This window comes from Cydia strobilella, chromosome 4 (genome assembly GCF_947568885.1).
Source record: "Cydia strobilella chromosome 4, ilCydStro3.1, whole genome shotgun sequence".
Lineage (NCBI taxonomy): Eukaryota > Metazoa > Arthropoda > Insecta > Lepidoptera > Tortricidae > Cydia > Cydia strobilella.
Window position 1 is genome coordinate 15,779,415 of NC_086044.1, and position 15,474 is coordinate 15,794,888.

The window sequence follows — 15,474 nt, forward strand, 5'->3', positions numbered from 1 at the left end:
ATATTTCTCCCTTCGGAAGAAACATGACATGAGTTATAAACCATCTCGTAACTTGATCCTTAATTATCGAGTATATCTAATAAACAAATAATAATATGCATAGGTACTTACATTATTGTGAGATTCACATAAACCACAGCCGGCGCGAAACTATAACTACAGCATAGCTTATAGCTTACGTACACATCACTTCACGTTATAAGCACCGAGAACCGACTCCACTGGCTACACCGTTACCGCTCCACGTCGCGTGCGCAATGCTGTCAAATCGTAAAACGAGAGGAAGACGCAAGATCTATGCGTGCAAAGCTTTGTGGTGATGCCGAATTTTAACGTTTCGATGGGTAGTTTACGTTTGTTTTGCATATTTTGTTAGTTAATAAAAATACCGGGATCCCGGTATTTCAAAAATAAATACCGGTATTGAAATCTACCATAAAAAAGGCGGGATCCCGGGATCCCGGTATTGGAAGCCCTAGTCCACGCCTACGTTAAAGCTAATTACATGTCAGCGAATGTGATTTGGTCCGCGCTCAGGCCATCAGTGGTAAGCAGGGAACTCCAAATTCTCGATTTTTAAAGGCCTGTCCACCTGTAATCACTGTCTGACTCCCTTTCTAACAACCGCATTTGTTGTGCGCGTAAGCATTCTCATTTCATTTTCGTGACAGCTAAACTACAATTTACCATCGATTTACACAATGTCATTTATAGTATTTTATTATTAATTGATCATATTTTATCTTTTTTTAACGGTGAGGCTTGACTTGAAGCTGACGACCACTTGCGAGTAGTTGCGACAGACTTTTTGCGACACTATTTACCTACCTTCGTAGCTTTAAAGTAAGGCTTAAGGCATAGCATAAGTACTAAATAGTCACGTATCTAGTTTTTAAATTATCCGCAGATTGCCTTCGTTGAAATACTTGAAATATCTACCTGGGCACTTTGAATGTTTATGCAGATACAAGGTTAGTTCGACGATGATGATCTACTTTAATAGTCAGCTAGCTAAGTAACCACGTCGATACTGCCCTCAATTCGACCCGCATGATCGATTTGATGATTCTTGTTTATGAATGACTTCCTGCGTTACTTTCTACTTCTTGGTTAGAAGATTATGTGCAGTAGAGTTTATGATCAGAAAATTAATTGTTACTTTCCAATCGTAAAGCCAGATTTGCGTTGGGAGAAGCATAATACAACATGTCGTACCGTAAAATGGGGTGAGAAGGTTCGCGGGGAGAGTTGGGTTATGAATGGGGAGAGAAGGATTGAAAGGGGGGTGAGATGGATTTTTAAGGCCACTGCTACAAAAATAATGTACCTATTCCAATTTAAAATGGAGCTATAGTAATACTCTTAAAAAAATCGATCCAACAATCTTCCAAAATCACCTTTGTATGAAAACCCATCTCACCCCAATTACGGGGTGAGGTGGGTTTTCCTGTTTATCGTCAAAGCTATGAAATGGAACTACCCAAAATAAAATACAAACGTCCGGAACACTTATTATATATACCATTCAGTTTACATATGTAAAAATAAAATGTTATCGAGGATTGAATGCCAGTTTTGCTCCTACTCACCCCATTTTACGGTACCTAGTTCTTTTCTCATTTTTAGGGTTCCGAAGGGTGATGATTGGTCTGTTCGTTACTAGCGTATTTTCCGTGTGCATCCCATAATTTGAACTTATTTCTGGGAAATGTACCTATTTACAGTCCTCAAAACTATGTATTATTTGCTTGGCAGCCCTGCATACTCTTTTGTATGCAGGGATCCTAGATTTAAATAAATGGCTTATTTTTATTTTTTATTAAATAGAATATCATAATCAAGCTCCACAAAATATGATACGGTCCCTGTTAGGAACTCTCACAAGCAACCGCGTAAACTATGTTGTTTTATGAGTGATAGACAGACAGTAGAGAAAAATAAGCTTTTATCAAAAATATTTATTTTTACCAAGGACTGATTTTAGATTTTATTCATTTTACTAGTAGTTTTTCAATTATGTCCTTATAGCTACACATACTCATACGTCCCTGAAACCTGTGCGGTGTAACCTCAGTGTAGGTGAGGGGGAGTGCTTCGATCACTTAGTATGGTAGGCAGGTATATAGCCTACAAAGAATTAGGATCAAGTTACGCGCGAGTATAATCTGTCAACTATGTGGAGCTATGGTTAGGTTATCTACGCGTATCATGTTACATACGTATGTATATTGTATATATATAAAAGATACTAAGGTAGATGTACAGTCCGTATCAATATCAATAGTAGCATTCTCGAATTGCTCTACAAAAGGGGTGTGTATCACTACATATAGATAGTGATTCAAGGGGAAGGTTTATATGTATAATACATGCGAAGCCGGGGCGGGTCGCTAGTATATGTATATGTTTAACAATTAGTAGAGTGTAGCAGATACTTACTTGCTAAAACGGACTGTAGAGTTAATATAGGTAGAGGGTGGCAATGGCAGACAGGGACTTAAGGCGCGCTGTTGTGTCCTCTCCTCTTACCTCTTACTCTTACTTCAAGTCATTTGATAAAAGCCCTTTTGTATTTTAAATATGCCTAGCATAATATCGATAACAAAAGCTGTTTTCAGCTCTACACTGAACTCTCATTATCTAATGCAAATAGCACCTGATTATATTCTAATTTACCTATATGCATAGTAGTAGTGGGTTATCAACTTATCAGACATGTTCCCGGATGAGCTTTGGGGAGTACACAAGTACTCGTGACTTGGATAATGCCGATAATAGACAAACTTTATCAAAATAGACGTCGCATGTGCACCTGTGCAGCGATTTGCAAGAAAACTGAGCGTCCAATATCTGATGGCCGTTTTGACATCACTTGGGTAATTTTAGTGAGGCAAGCACTCACTCGGACGTGTACCGTCAACCTGTCGACATTGCGTGGGTTTTGCGATCTAAGTACTATTCTATATTTTTTCAAGCTTATGACTTGAATACCTATGTAAATTTTTAATATAACATGACATTTACAATTACATACAATACAATTCCCATTCGTAGTTGCGGTTGCTGCAATTAAATTGCAGATTTGCAGTATTCTTGAGCACTTCTTTTTAATCATTCATCTTTAACGACTTATTATAGTCCATCGGCTGGCTGTATGAAACCCATACCCAATCCTGATAAAAAATATACCTACTGTGTTTAGGTAGCTGACTTTTAGTAGCTTTAGCTGCTCTTGGTCGGCCGCGGCTTAACTTGGCAAATTTTGTCCAAATGGTAAAAAAGTGGTACAAAAATTCATCACAAAAAACCTCATCTAAAAATAGAATGTAACTTGTATGATAGGGTAGCTGCCTTTGCGGACAGTAAAAAAAACCGGCCAAGTGCGAGTCGGAATCGCGCAAGGAGGGTTCCTTACTTTTTAGTATTTGTTGTTATAGCGGCAACAGAAATACATCATCTGTGAAAACTTCAACTGTCTAGCTATCACGGTTCATGAGATACAGCCTGGTGACAGACAGACGAACAGCGGAGTCTTAGTAAAAGGGTCCCGTTCCCGTTTTTACCCTTTGGGTACGGAACCCTAAAAAAGTGGTCGGCCAAATCCTGCATTGGCAGGTTCCTGTGTCTGACCGAATTTGTGGTACCACGTGGCAGCTACGTTCTTCATCTCCTCATACCTCATCGAAAAATTGAATGGGAAAAAACGGATTATAATAGCTAAATTTAACCTGTCTACGTATGTCTTGGTCGGCCTCACCTTAGTCTGGAAATTTTTGCAGTCCGGCCACATTTATAAATTTTTATTTTATTTATTTCAACATTAAATATGGTTTCTCCGTTGCATAAACTATTTTTTTAAGCATCTTAGTACAAAAAATAATAACATAACAATACAACTATGACTTAAGACTAGCTTAAGCCTAGTCAAAATGTCGCCCCCGAGTTGTCCCCGGCGGCGGCGGCGCAGCGCAAAGGTCCATCACATGACAATAGCCGCGGTACCACGTTGAATGGCGATGGACAACCTTTGCACCAGGTACGAACCCGCGCGGGCGTCAGACGGCACACTTCCCTTCCTTAGCGAGAGTACAGTTGTTAAAAAAAAAGTATTCAACAGTATCACAACGGTAATTGTACGGTTAGTACAAGACAGTGTACGGTGATTTTATTAGCTCTTGTAAGGCGATAGCTGGACTTTACAACGGCCCTGTGGGGCTACTTGGCGTTGACGCCAGAACGGTGGACAATCTAGATAATTTTTCATTATCCGCACACTTCCACATTAGTTTACTGCATAAACAGCTATCAGTATTACACTTTAAACAACATTAACGAGCAAAAACAAAGAAATTAATCACGACCCGATATCACCAAGATGGCAGTCGACAAGCAACTCCTTGATTTGTTTTGTTTGAACATTGTGGGTATAATAGATTGATCTTTAACAATATACCCACAATGATAAATTTTTAATAACTGGCAATTAATGCAAAAACTTTAAACCACGTGGTTCGAGAGACATTACTGTGAGACGATTCATGGAGTTAACATCTAGTGTTGTTTTGTGAATAAACAAGTGATGTCGTATTTCTCAGACTTGGATTTCATCACCGGCCGCTATCCTTGTCGACGGGAGATATCGTTTGCGAGTCGAAGACAAAACAATTGTGATAAGTCGGTCTGGGAAAAGTTCGTCAGACTGCGACTCCGAAGATGATAGTAAAAAATAACAACTTAACCTTTGACTATCGACCTACATATAGGTATACGTTTCAGACGTCTCGATTTTTGTTTCGAGATTTTTTTTAAATTTTATATTTTGAGAAGCTCTCGTTTCTTGTACATTCCTCTTTTGTAATTATCTAACGTCCCGTCGATGCCGGCAGTCAATCTAGTACACATAATGCCCGAGACCGGGTCATTAACGTCCCACAGGCGTCACGTCGGTGTTCTTATGCTAAAACTTTGTAAAACACAAATATTTCAGGCAAATGTTTCTGTTACGCATCCTGCAGTCATTCTTTGTCACCTTCTTCTAATTGAACTGATCTAGCATCCCTGAGAGGCTGGGAGTGAAAATAACGCACATAAATTCGTAAGAGTCATCGACGTCCTACAGACACCAGGAGCGGTATTCGACATGCGTTAAGTGACGTTACGTGTTGAACTTCAGTTGAATGGAAGAAATCGTGTGTTGTCGAATAGGTAAATTTGACATTAGCAATCCACAGTTAGGTGACAACGAAACCAAACCTAACCACGACGAGTTCAGAGCCATTTTAAACCGTATAGTAGTAAGAAAACAAAGTTGATTTTTGTTGAATATTTTTTTCAATGAATGAGTTTTGGTTGAGTACCAAATGATACTTTCCACGGTTGATGAACAAATGATTCATTCCACTGTTGAACTGATGTTGAAGCCGAAACTGACAGTTGTGCATCTCGAATAGGGCCCCTGGACACCACCACGGTGCGGTGTTTACGTAATTCACGACTTTTGGCGATAGGACATTAGTTATTTGTGCAACAAGAGAGGAAAGTTGGTTTTTCTTGCGAGTGTTGAGTTTGAGTCCCGAGAAAGCGAAAGATTCTATAATTGACTCACGAGCGAAGCGAGTGATTCTAAGTTAGAATCTTGAGCGTAGCGAGGGACTCAAAAACACGAGATGTAAAATAACTTTACTCTCGTGTTGCACATATAATTTTTCACCTCAGTAGTGAGAACATATTAAAGGTTAAAATGCATTTCGAATTTGTAATAGACCCCGAAATATGAAGTGGCAGTTCATGGCCTTCACTAAATTAGAAAGCTACTTTGTTTCTCTCCCTGGAGTGAGGAAAGTCGCACTTTCGTCACTTCAGGGAGTGAAGAAAGTAGGCTTGTTCGAGCTGCTGAGGTGAAAAAAAATTAGTGCAATTGATCAGAAAACTATAGAAAATGACAAAAATCTACTTATATAGGTACACACTATTATATTATGTGTGTCATAATCATAAATCATAATGCTCATAAGTAAGTAATAGGGCTAACCGATGACACGATATAGTAGTAGAGATTTGCTATAACAGTCTAGGCACTGTATAAGGAATGTTATCTTGATTAATGAGCTAGACTTGTCATGACTTAAATTAGTTTAACCATTAGATCTTTACGCAGTGAACTGTAGAACTAGAATGGGGTCAAGTAATATAATTATTAATGCAATATGCACCTTACTTGTATGTAGATTTGACAAGTGCTGTTCTACTTTTAATACTAAAAGTAGGTCATTAATAGTGTGTCAGCAGCAATATTTATTTTACTCGATGACGTACGGCAAAGCAAACCGCGCGTTATATTATGGTGGTGGTTAGTGTACCGGTCTTTGGCCGGTCTGATAATATCGGATAACTTTAAAACTTTAAAAGTAGGTCATTAATAGTGTGTCAGCAGCAATATTTATTTTACTCGATGACGTACGGCAAAGCAAACCGCGCGTTATATTATGGTCAATGAGGATATAATAAGATAGAGCGGTACTGTCATAGTAAATTTTGTAACCACTGTAAATTCACTGCCATCTATCGACATACTTTAAAACTAAAAATGAAGATTTATAAAAATACGATAAAATGTATTTAAATATGAATAAATTATTTTTTTATTTGCATTAATTATTTTTATATGATTTTGACCCATGTTCTTTCACTGATATGCGTTAAAATTATAAATAACAAACGAAACAGTCAACGCCCTCTATACGAGTGTAGGCCAAAACTAGTGGCGCCATCTGATCGAGAGTCAAATTTTCTTGATTTTCGAGGCACGTTTTTTCCTTAGACTGTATCCATCTATTACGGAGTTATATCTATCTTTGTTATGGTGGTGGTTAGTGTACCGGTCTTTGGCCGGTCTGATAATATCGGATAACTTTAAAACTTTAAAAGTAGGTCATTAATAGTGTGTCAGCAGCAATATTTATTTTACTCGATGACGTACGGCAAAGCAAACCGCGCGTTATATTATGGTGGTGGTTAGTGTACCGGTCTTTGGCCGGTCTGATAATATCGGATAACTTTAAAACTTTAAAAGTAGGTCATTAATAGTGTGTCAGCAGCAATATTTATTTTACTCGATGACGTACGGCAAAGCAAACCGCGCGTTATATTATGGTGGTGGTTAGTGTACCGGTCTTTGGCCGGTCTGATAATATCGGATAACTTGAAAAGTAGGTCATTAATAGTGTGTCAGCAGCAATATTTATTTTACTCGATGACGTACGGCAAAGCAAACCGCGCGTTATATTATGGTGGTGGTTAGTGTACCGGTCTTTGGCCGGTCTGATAATATCGGATAACTTTAAAACTTTAAAAGTAGGTCATTAATAGTGTGTCAGCAGCAATATTTATTTTACTCGATGACGTACGGCAAAGCAAACCGCGCGTTATATTATGGTGGTGGTTAGTGTACCGGTCTTTGGCCGGTCTGATAATATCGGATAACTTTAAAAGTTTGGGCTCTTTAAAGTCGTCTTGAATGCCAATTAGTAAAACGCAATGAAATCTCTTGCATAATTTGATCTTTTGAAGAAAAAATGTTTTTTGTTTGGTTGCAGATCGGTAGCGGTATCTCTTCTAATATGGGTGGTCTGCGGAGTCCTGTCCACGCTCGGAGCCCTATGCTACGCGGAGCTCGGCACCTCCATAACACGGTCCGGCGGGGACTACGCTTACATCCATGCAGCCTTCGGTCCGCTTCCCGCGTTCCTGCGGATGTGGATAGCGCTGCTAATCATCAGGCCCACGACGCAGGCGATCGTGGCTCTGACCTTCGGCCACTACGTCGTTAAGCCCTTCTTTCCGGAGTGCGAGCCGCCGCAAGACGCCGTCAAGTTGCTGGCCGCTGTCTGTCTCTGTAAGTATTATAGGTATGGTTGATTTGATATATGACCAGCCAGGAGCATATATCGTCAGTCATCGCCTCCCGGCTGATACTTTGTCAGATGATAGTTTAGATGCTATCAAAAATTAAAAAAATAGTCAGCCGGTTGTATCGAGTAGAACACCGTCAGTTTTCACCCTAGAGTCACCCTAGAGTTTCTAGAACAGAAGACAACTTTTGATACTCTGCATGTTTTTGACCCAGGTGGTCAAGCCTTAAAACTTCTAGCCTCCGTTGGTCTCTGTACGTATTTTTATGGTCGGCATAATTATTACTTCGTTATCCTTAACTTTTGGAAACAGAAGAGACAATATGTGTTTTTTTTCTGTGCGTGTTTGGCCTAAGACATTGTAATTGGCAGGATTTATCGTGGAAGAACAGTGCAGTGTTATGTAATAGTCGTACCTTCTCCTTTTTTTCTGGAGCGGGAACCGCCGCAGGACGCCGTCTAACTGTGTAAGTTTTTTGTTTGTCTAAAATTATGATTGTGGGAATTTATGTTTCGCCGTTTCCTAGAATATGTGTAGTGGTAGTTACCTACTGACTGCGACGACAATATATCGGCATATAAATAAGTACGTTTTCTTATTCGATTTCAAGTTAATAATAATAATGGGAATAGTACTGTAGGGTATGCCAACAATTGTAATATGTCGGGTAGATTTCGAATAAAGTCAGTTAGTGTCTAGCTTGCGTTTTACTTAATACTTTCCACTGGCGCAGTCGAGATTTCTAATTATTTACCGAGTATTTACGCGTTTTCGAGTATATAAGTGATTATTTAAGTATTTAAGTGTTGTGTGTCGTGCACATTAAGTTTTTTGCGGGTCGTAAAATGCCAATCGGTAAAATCGAAGCGTTCGATCTAAGCTCGAAGCAATGGCCGGCTTACGTACGACGTGTCAAACAGTTTATTTTACTAAACGAAATTAAAGAAACTTTAAAAGTGCCGACGTTAATTACCGTGGTTGGTGACGCGACTTACTCATTAATGTGCGACCTTTGTGCTCCTGACCACCCAGAGACAAAAACATTTGACGACCTCGTCAAGTTGGTTTCTGATCACCTCGAGCCTAAGCGCTCAGAAATCGCCGAGCGCCATGTTTATCGACAACGGAGGCAACAACCTGGTGAAACGCTAACAGATTTTCTACAAAGTCTTAAACATCTCGCAGTCAATTGTAATTTTACGGGAAGGTTAGAGGAGGAGTTGCGAGATCAGTTCGTCTCTGGTTTGGCAAGTGAGGCCATGAGATCACGGATTTTTGCGGAGAAAAATATTAAGTACGCAAAAGCAGTAGAACTAGCTCTGGCACTGGAGGCCGCGGAGAAACATGCGGCCCTAAGCGGGGCCGGCGGGGGCTCGGCGGCGGCGGGTGCGAACGGCGGCGGCGACGGCGTGGCGGGCGAGGGCCTGCACGCCCTGCGCGCGCGACATGGCGGAGCCCGGCCGCGAGGGCCGACCGGGGGTGCAGAGCGCGGCGGCGGCGTCGGCGCAAGGGCATCCGGCGGCGGCGGCGGCGGCGCATATAGCTCGACGGGCGACGATACGACTTGCTGGAGATGCGGTAAACGGCATCGCGCGAATAAGTGTCGTTTTGCTAATTACAATTGCGATCAGTGTAATCAACGCGGACATTTAAAAGTGATGTGTCCAAAAAGTGATCGGCGTAATAGTGACAAGCGGCAGCATTACTTAAGTGATAATTCCGAGGACGAGTTTTACCATATTCAAATGCAATCCCGAGGTAACGACCCTTATTATGTTGACATGGAAGTAGATGGGTTAAATGTAGAAATGGAAATCGATACCGGCAGTAGAATATCAGCAATTAATGAACAATTTTATAAACGATTTTTTAACAATAAGGAATTGTTAACTGATCATTCAAAGTTTCGTAGTTATCAGGGCTCACGAATTGAACCTCTTGGATACCTCTCTGTCGAAGTGTACTTTGAAGGTACGAGAGTGTATAACCAATCTTTATATGTTATCAGAAACGGTGGCAGGCCACTGCTAGGTCGAGACTGGCTTAAAGCGTTCGGTATTAGAGAGATAAAAATTAACCAGATAGTGGAGGATCAATTCGTGAAGCAATTGTGCAAAGATTACCCAGAAGTATTTACTGACAAGTTAGGTACATGTAAAAAAACTCTCAAGTTAGAGCTAACGGATTGCGAGGGTGTGTACATGCGGGCGCGGCCGGTGCCGCTGGCGCTGCGCGCGGGCGTCGAGCGCGAGCTGGCGCGGCTGGAGCGCGACGGTACCATATACAGGGTGAGTCATTCTGATTTTGGAACTCCCATTGTGCCTGTCATCAAAACAAACGGGGAACTTAGGTTGTGCGGTGATTATAAAATAACAATTAACCCTAAGCTAAAGCGGGACTATTACCCTCTACCGCGTATTGAGGAGTTATTTGCCAACTTAAGTAACGGGCAGGAGTTCACAAAAATCGACCTTAGACATGAATACGAGCAAGTGCTTTTAACGGAAAGTTCGCAACGTTTCACTACAATCACCACACATATAGGTACATTTTCTTACCGCCGCACACCCTATGGTCTCTCATGTGTGCCAGAGAAATTTCAAAAATTAATGGAGGAGACTTTGCGGGGAGTACCGGGCACAGTTGTATTTCTAGACGATATTTGCGTCACGGGACCGGACCGCCATTCACACCTCCGCAACCTCCGGATGGTACTTGAGAGGCTTAAGGAAATGGGGTTAACTGTCAAAATGGAAAAATGTCAATTTCTTCAAGAAAAAGTACATTACTTAGGATTTATCATTGATAAAACCGGTTTGCACCCGGACCCGACTAAGCTTGAGGCAATCACTAGTTTACCGACGCCTACTGACGTCACGCAGTTAAAGAGTTTTTTAGGTCTCTTAAATTATTACGGGAAATTTATTCCGAATCTTAGTACCTTAATACACCCACTGCATGCACTTTTAAAAAAAAATGTTAACTGGTCATGGAACAGTGATTGTGAACAGGCTTTTAACAAAGCAAAAAAGATGTTGATTAGTAATCGCGTTTTGGCGCACTATGAGGAGGGGCGGGAGCTCGTGCTATCTGTGGACAGCAGTTCGTATGGCGTCGGCGCGATTTTGGCGCACCGGTACGCGGACGGCAGCGAGCGGCCCGTCAGCTGCGCCTCGCGCACGCTCAACGACGCGGAGAAGAACTATAGCCAACTCGATAAAGAGGCCTTGGCCATATTTTATGGAGTGACTAAGCATCACCAATATTTGTTTGGGAGGCAATTCTTACTCCGCACGGATCACAAACCGCTTATGTATATTTTTGGTGAAAAGAAAGGCATTCCACAGACGGCTGCCAGTCGGTTGCAGCGCTGGGCCGCGCGGCTGGCGGGCTATGATTATAAAGTTGAATTTGTTAGGTCCGCGGACAACGGCCCGGCGGACAGTCTGTCTAGGCTTCCATTGTCACACGAGCGTCGCCCCGCCTCAGAGACGTCGTGTTTTAATATGTTGGAAACGATGCCAATTAATTTTAAGGATGTGGCTAATGACACAAAAAAAGATCCCTTGTTATGTAAGATTTTAGGATACATAATGTTCGGTTGGCCATTATCCCCTAATCGAGAGGAAGAAAAACCGTTCTTTATTCGTAAGAACGAATTATACGCGGACTTAGGGTGTATTTTATTTAAATATAGAATCGTGATTCCTACAAAACTACAGAGTGGCATATTAAAGGAAATCCACACGGGTCATCTAGGCATTAACAAAATGAAAAGCTTAGCTCGTAATTACATTTATTGGCCTAACATGGATGCGGACATCGAGGCGACTGCGCGCGCGTGCACCGCGTGCCGCGCGGTGCGGGACGCGCCCGCGCACGCGCCGCTCCACCCGTGGGAGTTTCCTTTATACCCGTGGAGGCGATTGCATGCCGATTTTTTTGATTGTGCGAATAGACGTTTCCTTATTGTTATTGACGCTCATTCCAAATGGGTAGAAGTTTTGCCTATGTCAGGAACGACAGCGGGGGCGACAATAAAAGCTTTTCGTTCGGTATTTGCGAGATTTGGCTTGCCCTCTCAATTAGTCACGGATAATGGCCCACCATTTTCTTCGGAGGAATTTAATACGTATTGTAACAGAAACTCGATAAGACACACCACATCGGCGCCATACAGACCGCAGGGAAATGGGGAAGCCGAAAATGCGGTAAAAACAGTAAAGAAAGCAGTCAAACGGGCAGTTATCGAGGGGGTAGACATTATAGAGGCATTAAGTAGATTTCTGTTCCAATATAGGAACAGTGAGCATGCCACCACAGGCGTGGCACCGGCCGTGGCACTACTCGGGCGGCGGCTGCGCGGGCGCCTCGACGCGCTGCGCCCCGACCCCGCGGCCGCGGCGCACGCCGCGCAGAGCAAGCAGGCCGCGGCGGCCGGCGGCCAGTACCGGCGGTTTCACGTGGGGCAGCCAGTTCTGGCGCGTGATTATACTAAAAAGGGCGAAAAATGGTCTGAGGGCCAGATTACGGCGACCACGGGTCCAGTATCGTACAAAGTGGACGTCGGAAACGGTGCGATTTGGCGGCGGCACCAAGACCAAATTATTCCGTTAAGGGATGAAAATAATTCTTCTAGGTTTTCATTGTCGCGCGCGAGTAGGTTACCGGCGGACACCGACTCGGGCGAGGCAGATGGCGCCGGTGGGGGATCGGTGACGGAGGTGGCTGGCGAGTCCGCAGGGGTTAGTGAGGAGACTAATAAGGGTAGCGCTGCTGACTTCACCAAGTCAGCCGAGGAGTCGGATACCGAGTTTGACTACGAGTACGGGGACGCGGTAGACACTGACAGGTTGCCGGGTGAAGACAATCACGACCGCCCCGCGGGGTCCGCAGCCACTTCCGCTCGAAGCATTCGGGCCCAACGTAGGGCTAATAAAAAAGCTACGGTAGTGAAGTCTAATCGAACTTAAGGTTTAATTAAGAAAATAAGAATAATAACAATATAAAATTTATATTTAGTTTATATTTTTTTAAAGAAATACTCTTTCTCTTTGTCAACATATTTGGCACAAGCCTTATTTTATGGAATCGGCGTATCAAACGCATACTTTATTAAGGTACATTAAGGTAATTACATACAACATTTAACGGGAGTCCACGGAATAAGGTTTTTTTCTAAGTATCTAACGAGAAAGGTAATATGAGTCATGTACTATATAATTTCATGAGATTTGCCTTCCAATGGTGGAAGGGATATATAGGGTAAATATTGTTATATATAGAAGAAATCATTTAAGGTCAAATTGGCATGAAATTATGTTAAGTACAATATTAATTCTATGAATACTATGTCTTGATTTGGTGGTGGGATGTGTAGGGTATGCCAACAATTGTAATATGTCGGGTAGATTTCGAATAAAGTCAGTTAGTGTCTAGCTTGCGTTTTACTTAATACTTTCCAAGTACCTACCTACGCAATATTAGTTTTAGACACACATATCCAGATCCCGGTAGGCTTACTTATTTCTTATTATTTTAAGCTTTAAGTAAACTATAATATGTAATTAATGACCCTACTACTCTTATTAATTGAATTCGGACTGACTCTTTTGGTTCAATCAAATCTGTTTTTGCTATGTCATTTTTTTGTCCTAAACATTTTTCCTCTGTTTATTTTAGTCAATTTGTATTGCATAGCACTCGTGTACGAATTATGGATCTACTGATGTTTCTTTTATTGAAATCCACTCAATAGTTTAGGCGCTAGAAGTAAAAATATGATTTAATATTCGGCGTCCTCTCAAGGCGGCTGTATTGATTTTTCTTTAATAAAACAAGTGTAAACAGGTTGTGAAGGGCAAGAGGAATCTACAGATGTCATTTTTTCTACTCGTCGAGTATAATCTGTGTATTACAACGTCACATGCATGGAGACTGTATAAAGGAGCCAAATCTCTATGTATGAAAAGTGTCCATCAAAAAACAGTAATTAGGCGGCGCCACCATACACCGAAATACTACCAAAAACAACCTACGTAATTTGGTCGGGTTATTTGTTGCCTTATATGGTTCATGTTATACTCATGTCCCAGAGCCTAACTAGCGCCACCGGAGAGATTAGGAACTATTATTTAAAGCTTAACGCGGTCACTTTTACAACAATTCTGCCATAAGAGATTGCGATCCTTTCTATACCATCCATAGTCACATGCAACACTACAACCTTACTCTTTTCAACGTTGGATAGTCTATGGCACTTCCGACTCAAGCATAAGAATTTTATCGATACGGTTTAGTCAATTATAAACATTTTGAAAATAGAACTTCATACATTTCGATAAAATATTTCTTGTTTAAGGAGACTCGATTCAATGCAAATTAGCCTACTTAAACACGCTGCTGCGTCGCATATGCTTTGTGATTGGTTGGCCAACAAAAACATTTTATTTTATGTTGTAGTAGAAACAATTGCTTCATACGTCAGAAACGCGCACGTGACACCCTTCATATAGCAACATACATACCCTACGAAAACCGCTTAGCGTTGCTTGTTAGTCTCCATAGGCTACGGTGGCCAAAATCGAGAAAAAAACTGTCTTAAAATTGAAGTTAGCGCGGAGCAGGTACCAGGGCCTCATGAGTTACGAGGAGGTGTCGTTGACCAACCCGCCGGGGGCGCCGGGCCCGGAGGCCGGGGCGCGCACGAGTATGAAGGTATCGCGGGCTGCGGCAGCTCGCGTATCTAGCTGCATACTTTTGGTTTGTTTACCTATATGATTCTACTAGTTGAAACTGTTAAAAGTATTATTTTTTTGTCTCGTAGAAAAAGTATTGTATACAATAATGATATAATCAAGCTTTTCAATCTCGTACCTTAACTTAAGCAACTCAGCAAGCTTCGTTGCTTAAACACGGTACTCGACTGAAAAGCTCTCTATTATATCACGATTGTATAAAATACTATTAATAAATCCGTCCAGTATCCTGAGCTACAGGGTTTACTGATTATCAGTATTAAAAACCCATAACCCTACTTTCTTTTTAAGTCGCAGTCGAGTAAAATGTTGATATTGGGATATAACGTGTACAAATGTATAGACAAAAGTGGAATTCATATTCCTTTAAGTTTCCTATTAAGAGAATATCCCCTGAAAGGGTATAGCGCTAAATCTGGATTCAGCAGTTATTTTCTATAACAAGATCAATTTTTTCCCCAAAGATATCCAGGACTTTTTTGTGTAGAATTTATTAAGCTTTAATGTTGCCTTACCCCATATTTTCACAGAGACAGTAGATTTAGAGTAAAACGCAAATTTATATAGGATGGTACACATTTTCCAAGATGTCTGCGATTCCTCGAGGTCCCCAAATGTCAAATAGTGTGTAATTTGGAAGAGATTTCGAGATTAGACCAAATCCGATTGTGCTATGACCTAATAGTTACATTAGTTACTAATTGAACATGGAAAAGCTTCTAATTTTTAAAAGCGAAATTTATTTATTCACAACGACGGGACTTAATCACGTAAAATAATAATGAATAATAATGAGTAAAAATCG

At 41.3% G+C, this 15,474-nt stretch overlaps 1 protein-coding gene across 1 annotated transcript in view; it reads left to right on the forward strand.

Annotated features, from left to right (window-relative positions):
• Nucleotides 1-15,474, forward strand: part of LOC134741063 (large neutral amino acids transporter small subunit 2) — a 39,986-nt gene that overhangs the window by 6,028 nt on the left and 18,484 nt on the right. Inside the window, exon 2 of the mRNA XM_063673825.1 lies at nucleotides 7,596-7,894. Within this exon, the coding sequence (XP_063529895.1) occupies nucleotides 7,596-7,894 (299 nt within the window). The remainder of the gene's footprint in view (nucleotides 1-7,595; nucleotides 7,895-15,474) is intronic.